This window comes from Protobothrops mucrosquamatus, unplaced genomic scaffold (genome assembly GCF_001527695.2).
Source record: "Protobothrops mucrosquamatus isolate PMUCROS unplaced genomic scaffold, P.Mucros_1.0 scaffold1029, whole genome shotgun sequence".
Classification (NCBI taxonomy): Eukaryota; Metazoa; Chordata; class Lepidosauria; order Squamata; family Viperidae; genus Protobothrops; species Protobothrops mucrosquamatus.
Window position 1 is genome coordinate 124,861 of NW_015387264.1, and position 9,498 is coordinate 134,358.

Sequence of the window (9,498 nt, forward strand, 5' to 3'; positions counted from 1 at the left end):
GATAGATTGTTTTTGGAGATTGGACTTATTGTATTCAATCAATCAGCAATTGATAAGAGATGGTATAAAGAAACAAATGTGGATATTTGATCTGGGACCTGATCTGGGATATTTGATCTGGTATTGAAGCCATGGTAATTTTTTTACAAGTTAATTTCAATAATAGTTTGTTAACAGAGGGTTTTGGAATTTCAATGTTGTCTTTTTCTTATTATTGTTCACATTTTTTGTTACTTTTAAACTTTAATATGTTCATTATTATAGCTTTTTCTACAGTGATAGGATTCAAATATGTGAACAACTGGTTCTCTGTGTGGATGCTGCTTCCAGAAGTCCATTCTGGGCTTAGGCAACAAAAAATTAGCTACCGGTTCTGCCAAAGTGGTGCGAACTGGCTGAATCCCACCACTGTTTTTCTATTAACTATTTTGTTATTAATATTGTTTATAGATCAGAGGTCCCCAACCTTTTGGGCACCAGGAACCGGTTACGTGTAGACAGGTTTTTCCATGGACCGGAGGGGGCGTGGTTTTGTGTGCTGCCTGCATCCTGCAGATGGGGCTTTGCTTGTTTGTGCGGACTGGTTGCTGGCATGCTGTGGCCCGGTACTGGTCCACGGACCGGGGGTTGGGGACCTCTGTTATAGATGACAGGCTAACAATTTGTAAGTAGATTTAGTAGTTTAATATTATTTTGGCCTGTTTTGCAAGGGGTGGGAAACTAACATTGCTTAATCAGAATTCAACTAGGGAGGATGTTATGTGTATATGTTAGTCTTTTTTTTAAGACACTTTTTCTTTTTAATGTTTTTTTGTTTGGGTTTTTTTTAAATTTCTTTTGTCTTTTTTTTAAAAATATTTTGGCATTTTGTATTTTAACCTTCTTTGAATAAATTATTTTTTTTCACACAGACAAAAAAGAAACCTGACTATAGCATGTTTATGTTCAAAGACTACTCTAGGTAATAAAAAAGACAACTTTAAGGAAAAGACTGACGACTCTTCTGGCTGACTATAATCATAATAGTTCCACCATCCACCACAAAAGGCAAACATCAAACTATACTTACAGCAGAACCAGGCTCTCCAGGCTCACCAGGGGGACCTTGGAAACCTTGGGGGCCCTGGAAGTTTAAAACAGGGACATATATGTTAAAAAGAAAGCAATTCAAAATAACACCCTTATTTGTTCTGGGTTGCATTATTGAGGATCCTTAAACACTTTCAGCCATGGACCTTTCATTTCTATTTTTGACTCTGGCCTTCATATCTTTAGCTCTGCAGATTACCTGGCATGAAACAATTCTTTTCATCCATGAAGCCAACTGTTTTCCCACACTGTTAATTTACTGAATTTCTCTACACTCCATTTTCAATATTCTAATATAGACTGCAAATTTGTTAGGGATATGGTGACCCAAGATCACTGTGGCTGAATGGTTGACTGTGCAGCAAATAAAAAGAAGCAAAATTTGATGTTTCTGAGAAAATGCAGAGCTGATCAAAGAGGAATTAAATATTCCTATCATACTTGGGTTAGGTTTAGTAGTAGAAGGAATTGATTTAAGAAAGTCTTGATCTTGTTTATTTATCTACAATAACCAAGTTCTGCATAGCAAATGATGTCTCATCTTTGTTTCTGTGAATGAATTTATATTGTGGGTTCCTAAGTTTAAAATTTTACAAGGAAGGTAGCATCTCCAATATCACAAAGGGAAATGAAATATTGAAATATAATTTGTCTTCTTTCTTTGTTTTCAACTCTCTGGTTTGTCTGCAAGGTTTGTGAATAACAGGCCTTCCACAAACATTTGCTACTAACACCTCTGCACTAAAAAAATCCTCCAGTTCTGTGTGGGATTCTGCAAACTACACAAATTAAGCAGTTTTGTATTAATTTTGAATAAGTGTGGCTGATATTCATTAATAACTGAGCAGAGTATAAAATTCTTTTTTCTGCAACATCATGATTCTCACTTTTACAAGGCCTCTGCTCTTTACAATGAAAGAAAGGAATAAAAAGATTTTGAAATGTTCCCCTTGAATGTAGTACCAAATTCACATGTCATTGTTATAGAAAGTTCATACTTAAGAAGACAGAAAATACTTACAGGAGCACCAGGGGGGCCAGGAAGGCCACGGGGACCAGCTGGACCCTAAACATCACCAGGAAATAAATAGTCAGGATTAATTGAATTGGTACAATTTCTCCTTCACCTCAGTGGATATGTATGTTCTTGAAGTCTATATAATCATATTGCCCTGATCTTGTATGATCATTTTGAAGCCTTCATTATTGTAGATCTGTTCTATTAAGTAAGTCTGGCCTTCTTTGTATATCATTTCCTAAATTCCCTTTCTTGAGACTTTTCTAAATGATCTTTTCATACCTCATGGCCCAGCTTCAATTTCTAGATTGATTTTCAAAAATGCATTTTTATCATCACTATGTTAACTGTCAAATGTAATTTGCAATCTCTCTAGGGATGGGTGAGTTGCCATCAGTTTTGCTTAATGTGAAACATAAGGCAAAATGGATTACTCCCTCTTGAGCAAAACATCTGATTGATTTTCTTCTTTTCAGAAGCTAAAAGTAGGCTGTACATTTCTGCTTCACTTAAAACCATATTGAAGGATGAATTTAAGCTATGATTGTTCCAACTACTTTATTACAAACAAGTAGCTTAAATTCAAGCTATTCTCCTTAACTGCAATTCTCCATTCAATTAAGACACTGTAATTATAAACTTTATGAAGCCATTGTAACATTATGGTCTGAAATCCCATTGATTGCAATGACCTGCTTTTTATAACTAAAGTGGCTCCATTAGTTCTATAAAGTTTTATTATAAATTACACATACTATCATTATGGGCCTTAATTAAACAAGTGAAAACTCATTACTTGAATTTCCTGTTTAATTCTACTGCTTTTCTGCAGTACTTTTTCCTACAAAATAAATCCCACAGGTGAACCTTTGCTTCTTCACTGAAATCTTCTGATGACACCTGCATCTATATCTCCATAGATTCACCTTCTGGTCTTAATAATAATTGAACAAAGAAGGGTCAACTCATTTACATCATATAACTTAAAGTATACATCTGTTATCAGGTTTCAGTGTTTTTCCTCCTCCTCCTCCTCCTCAGCAATCCCTTCCCCTTCAACTAGCATTTTCTCCAAATCCTCAAGAACACCAGCACTTACCATTGGGCCAGGAACAGCAAGACCAGCACCACCAGATTTTTCATCATAACCGTAAGACATCTGAGGTGCAAAGTTCTAGCAAAGAGTGAAAAGAGGACATGTCAGCAGGTACTTAAACAAGAATGCCACATAACTAGATGGAATAACCAAGTTAATGCTGCTTACTCCACCAAGGCCAGGGGGACCAGGGGGGCCTGGAGGTCCAGGGAGACCAGGTTGTCCAGGGATGCCATCTTTGCCAGGGGGGCCTGGAAGTCCCTGAAAATAAAGATAGTAAGAAGTCAGATATTACTATTATGAAAGTATATTCTGATCCATGGGCAAGATCAGAACTTGTTGAAAATTCCCTACAACTCTGCAAAATTTGGATGGGGGATAGAATAGAATAGAAGAATAGAATAGAATAGAATAGAATAGAATAGAATAGAATAGAATAGAATAGAATAGAATAGAATAGAATAGAATAGAATAGAATTGTTGGAAGGGACCTTGTGGGTTATCTAGTACAACCCCCGGCCCAAGCAGGAGTCCCTACACCATTTCTGACAGGTGGCAGTCCAGTCTCTTCTTGAAAGCCTCCAGTGATGAAGCACCAACAACATCTGAAGGCAGTCTGTTCCATTGGTTGATTGTTCTGTCAGGAAATTTCTCCTTATTTCCAGGTTGAATCTCTTCTTGATCAGTTTCCATCCATTATTCCTTGTCTCACCTTCAGGTGCTTTGGAAAATAGGTTGACCCCCTCCTCTCTGTGACAGCCTTTCAAATATTGGAACACTGCTATCATGACTTTAACATTTCTCACAAACATTAAAAAAAAAGAACTTGTAGGATTTGACCAGGCTGAGGCCAAGGGAGGGGTCAAACGCATCATCAGTCTTGAGTCCCTTCGCGCTCACAAGAGATCTAAGTCCAGTCCACCTTGAATTCTGTTGACTCAGTTTGCTTTGACCATCAGTACTTCAGATTTTTGTAGAGAGCATGAGCTTGCAATAAACCTTTATATTCATTTGAACTGCCTGGACTTCAGATTTCCAGCGCTTGACAGGACTAAAAGTAGAATGGGGACGTTTTTAAAATATTAAGTAATTGTGGATCCCTGATGAAGGGATCATGTATCTTTTTTTAAAAAAATCATAAGTTAAATATTAAGACTGGCATGTAGTTTTAATTTAGGTGCTATTTTATCTTATTTTTATTTTAGAAAGTTACAGCAAGTCACTGAAATTGGAATATGCTTCCCATTGGATGAGGATATAGCCATACATTAGTATCACTTTGAATATTTTATGGGCAGAATAGGTGTTTGTTTGTGATATAAATCATAAAAATATAGCAAGTGTGTATGAGCAATTATAGTCTAGATTATCAAAAAGTATCTCCCATATTAATTCACAATATTACAAAATGTTTTGTCATACTTCTGAACATGGCTTTTATATTTTTATCTTTAAATCTGTACTACAATTAGCCAAACTTATAGATACCTACCCTATCTCCTCTGGGGCCTGTTTCTCCTTTAGGATCCTGTCAAGTAAAATAAAAAATAAACTTTTATTATTCAATGAATAATAAAAATGACATAGCTAAAAAATTGAAGTTTAGATTGCAAAAATATAATTTACCTCTACACCAGTGACTTCTGGGTAAACAGGAAGGGAGTCTTGAATACAAAATGTAAGAGAGTATTAAGAACCAGAAATTGTGACATCCAAATAGTTTAATTGTTTTTCTTAAGCTTCAAAATTTCTCCTGCCCAACATGAGTTTGTTTTAGTTTAATTACGTTTATGGGCTAAACATGCTTATCAGATTCACAGTCTTCTGCTGGATGAATCTAGTTAATTTCAGAAGATAATAGAACATTGACACTTCTATCATTATTGGCCTAATTAGAAAAGGCTATATGTGATTATTAATGCCAACCAGATTTCAAATTACCCACATTTCAGAAAAATACAGCACTACCCAATTTCCTTTCCATGATATGCTATTTTGCTATGCAATAATGCTTTGATATTGTAGCCTGAAAACATCTTCTCCAGGCTTCACTCTCCTAAAATCTTGCCTAGCTCTATAGATATTATTTATCTTGCCAGCTTTCTCCCTGCCCGCAAATGATTTTCATAAATATTTATATTAAATCCAAATGAATACAGGTAGTCCTCAACTTACAACCACAATTGAGCCCCAAATTTCTGTTGTTCAGTGAGACATTTGTTAAGTGAGTTTTGCCTCATTTTATGACTTTTCTTGCCACAGTTGTTAAATGAATCACTGCAGTTGTTAAGTAAGTAACAAGGTTGTTAAATGAATCTGGCTTCCCCATTGTCTTTGCTTGTCAGAAGGTCACAAATGATGATCACATGACCCCGGGACACTGCAATCATCATAAATATGCATCAGTTGCCATGCATCTGAATTTTGATCATGCGATCATGCGGCTGCTTCAAAGGTTGTAAGTGTGAAAAACAGTCATAAGTCACTTTTTTTCAGTGCCATTGTAACTTTGAACAGTCACTAAACAAACTGTTGTAAGTCAAAGACTACCTGTAAATTGAGATGGAAAGAGATCAGAAAGTGGACTTGGGTAAGAACAATGATTTTCCATTAGATTAATAACCTTTTGAAAAAAGAGATAGGAGGCAGAGAGAGAGAAACAAAAATGGGTTCCAAATGGAAAGAGGATTCATGAATGGGAAGAAATTGTTTATCAATAGTATGTGCTTTTGTGAAATTGAATCATGTGCAAAGGAATTCAGGGAAGGAGGCATGGAATGTGTGAGCCATGCAAAGCAATCTCCACAGGAGAGGTGTGATGATCTCAGAACTTAGATGAAATATTTTGTAAGCTCTCTGATGTTAAACAGAGTAGACCTAGTCAGGCCGAGAGGAGCAATCAAAGGAGAAAAGCAAAATAAAGGATTTTTCTAATGCATTTCATTTCAAAAAGAATAAAAAAAACACTATAATTATAACTCTTGATACAAAGCAAGGTGCTTTTAAAACTGAATACTTCCTTTCAAAGTAGTGTATAGTTTCAACGCTAAACTCCCCAAATCAGAAAGATATTTTACTTTGCAGCAGTAGATGGGAAATAACAAGAGGAAAGTAAGTAGTTTCTGGGAAATTAAAAAAAAAAAAACAGGAGGAGAAAAAGATCCATAGAGATTTAGGAAAATGAAATTTCCCTGAACATTGCAATAAAAGCGCAAATTATCCACAAGATGGCAGGAAAATATCTACAATTTGAGATCAGACAAGTCACCAATGCTGGTATATCAATTTTCTTTCCTTCTGAAGTGGGCAAGGGTGGTGTTCAACAGGCATATTTAATCCTTGATTCCAGAAAGAGTCTGATTGGTGTTGATTCCTTTCAAGGCCACCCCAATAACCCTGTTGGAAGGCTACCTCAGAATGCCTTGGTAGCCAAAAGACAAAAGGAATTTCTTCATGGCCACTAGATGTCACCACTGGATATTGTTGACCAGAGGCAGTAAGTCCCTCTGAACCCTTTGCCATCCAAAAGGCTTTGTCTATGAAATGATGTCTAGACTTTTGTGCTTTATAGATTGCCAAAACATTTTCCTTATGAATCATCTTGAAGCTCCCCCCCCAAAAAAAAATATTTTTGTGATGGCTTTTGCAGGCTTCTTCAGCAAGGCAGTACAAGAGGCTTACTTGCTGTACTTCCTCTGCCTCACAATCTATGTGCCTTAGCTTTCTAAGAACTTTCCAATGACTTTTCCAACATTTGCTGAATACCCCTTTCCTGTCCCTCCCCCAAAACAGCTCCCTCTCACTCCCACTCCCAACCTCTGCTTTACTGAACTTGGCAAGATAGCACAAAGTTTCTAATTGGTCCAACTTGTTTTCCCAGAGGCAAAGAAAAGAGAGAAACAGGGAGACCAAAGAAAACAATGCCCAAGGCTATCCACAGCTGCTTAAGTTTGCTTTTAGGAGTGGTTCATGTTCTCCACTAAATGCTACACTACCATGGATATAAAAGAAGTCAGGTGGAGTAAAGATTTTACTTTTCAGCCTTCCAAAGTTCTTTCTCTGCATTCAGGACAACCTTAAAAGCTTCAGGAAGGTCAAGATGCACTGACCTTTTCCTCTTAATAATAATAACAACAGCACTCTCAGAATTTAATATCACATGTATTTTCTTTGCCTAGATGTATTTCTCTACCTTTCAAATTTTAGCACATACAACAGGAATTACAATTACAGCATAAAAGATGACAAAATGCTAACATCTCTCCTTGCTTTGCCACCCCAGGCTTGGTGCCCTATTTTGTAGGAAGGGTTGACTCTTGCTCTGCATTTGCTAAGTTTAAATTATTTGGGGGGAAGGGGGGGACAGTTTTATGTTCAACACAAAACAATTAAAGAATAAGAGGAAAATGCACTCCCTTCTCAGGATATGATAAAATCTTTCACTTAATATATACAGAGAGTGAAAGAAAATAAAGGACTGTACATACCGACTTCTTCATCTTTGCCTTTGGTGAGTAGAACAGTTGCTGCTATCAAAAGCAGTAACCGGGAATCCACAAAGCTGAACATGTCTAAATATTAGACATGAAGACTCTTTGTATCCTTGGTTCTGCTTTAGTGTCCAGTCATACAGGGACGGTCTGATTTATCTAATTCCACTCCAGGCCCCAGCAGAAACTTCCTACTGACTCTGTCAAGATTTAGGTTCCCTTTTTATATGGTCCAGTGTCCTAGAGGTGGATCCCTTCTTCCCTTGTTCCTGAGTGTTGAAGGGGGGGGGATATTGGGCCAGCCCCTTAGCCAATCAGAAAATGCATTGTCAGACAGACAGACAGACAGACAGACAGACACACACACACACACACACACACACACACACATGGACCCACTCCCAAAAGTTGAGAAGCAAAGTCAAGCCCCTTTCTATCTACTCTCAAAAGAATGGACCATGTTAGTCTCCAAACTAGTGAAACTTCTTACTTGGCAGTGCACTTTTCAAGAAGAGGGAGCACTAGAAGGGGTATGAACTGAGGGAATGAACATGGGAAAAAGGAAGGGAAAAGGAAAGTGGGTTCCTTGGGAAAGTAGGAGCCACAGGAAGGTTTGGAGGAAGAATGTTGCAAAAATTGAATATCCAAGGGCATGCAGTTACAGAAAATTTTATGCTGGAATTTGGAACTCCTGCATGATCTAATAAAGTATCTGTGAAGGTGGGGCACCAGAGGGTGATATAGAGCAAAGCATGCATTTCTTTCTCAATATGAACAAAGCGACCTTTTAGAGATCACAGGAGCTGTCATTAAATATCCATTTATTTTTTGCTATGCTTCCATTTAAGTATGGGTGAATGTTCTCCCTTCCCTCATTTCTCTCTCCTTCTCAAAATGTTTGAATAACTTATTTAATTTAAAATAGGTATAATTGTAGGAACTATGAAAGAAAGAGTGTGAGTAAAATGTCCCACTGAAGTTTCTATCCCTTGGAAAACATACTAAAGAAATGGGGAGAGATTTCAAAATTAATAATAAAAAAAGAAAAGTAGAAGGGCAAAGGCATGAGATATTCCTGTGCTTCAGCAGCTTCTTCTATGGTTAAGGACTCAATATGTGTATTGAGTTCTTTTACCCTCCAATGGTTCCCTATCCTCTCCTTTATTCCTATTCATGGGAACTGCATATGTGAATTGTTCCACACTCAAGGCTTACAGTCCAGCTATGTCTATTTTTTACTAATTGCATCGGAAACTTCTGAACCTGATCTTCAGTGTATTGTCTTGAAAATTCCATAGAATTTTTGATGGTATTAAAAAGAATTAATTAAGATTTAAACCTGGGAAAGATTGTGATAATAAGAACATTTTGATTGGAACTTTCATTCACATCAATGCATTCAGCTGAAACATTTCTGTATTGTATTCTGGTTCTTTAGCCTCTAAATATCACATCTATGTACTGTTGAAAGAAAAATTAGGTCCAGTTCCAAGCTGGGAATAAAAAAATGGAGGCTGACTGCTTAGGAAAGAAGGTTCTTGTTTATTGATGATCAGAACCAGCAACAGCATGCAGTTCTGGGACAACTGACAAAATGGAGTTGAGAGTAGGTGGGTTTTTATACATTCTTTGGGGCTTTGTGTTTGAGATGCCTGTTGTGAAATGTACTTTGACCTGTGCTTGAGTGTGCCCTTTTGATATTCTAATTATTGTCGCCTGACTCCCATTGTGGCTTGGAGGTCATGTCCTGTCCTTGGAGCTGGGTGGGGAATGTAGAATTTAGGAGTCTTTGTTCTAATCCCATC

General features: G+C 37.1%; 1 protein-coding gene across 1 annotated transcript in view; it reads right to left on the reverse strand.

Annotated features, from left to right (window-relative positions):
• Window positions 1–7,864, reverse strand: part of LOC107291014 (collagen alpha-1(I) chain) — a 59,972-nt gene extending 52,108 nt beyond the window's left edge. Inside the window, exons 1-7 of the mRNA XM_015819962.1 lie at window positions 7,691–7,864; window positions 4,830–4,867; window positions 4,696–4,731; window positions 3,372–3,464; window positions 3,207–3,281; window positions 2,111–2,155; window positions 1,070–1,123 (exon numbers count right to left, since the gene is read on the reverse strand). Of these exons, the coding sequence (XP_015675448.1) occupies window positions 1,070–1,123; window positions 2,111–2,155; window positions 3,207–3,281; window positions 3,372–3,464; window positions 4,696–4,731; window positions 4,830–4,867; window positions 7,691–7,772 (423 nt within the window). The 5' untranslated portion in view covers window positions 7,773–7,864. The remainder of the gene's footprint in view (window positions 1–1,069; window positions 1,124–2,110; window positions 2,156–3,206; window positions 3,282–3,371; window positions 3,465–4,695; window positions 4,732–4,829; window positions 4,868–7,690) is intronic.
• Between the last annotated feature and the right edge of the window lie 1,634 nt (window positions 7,865–9,498).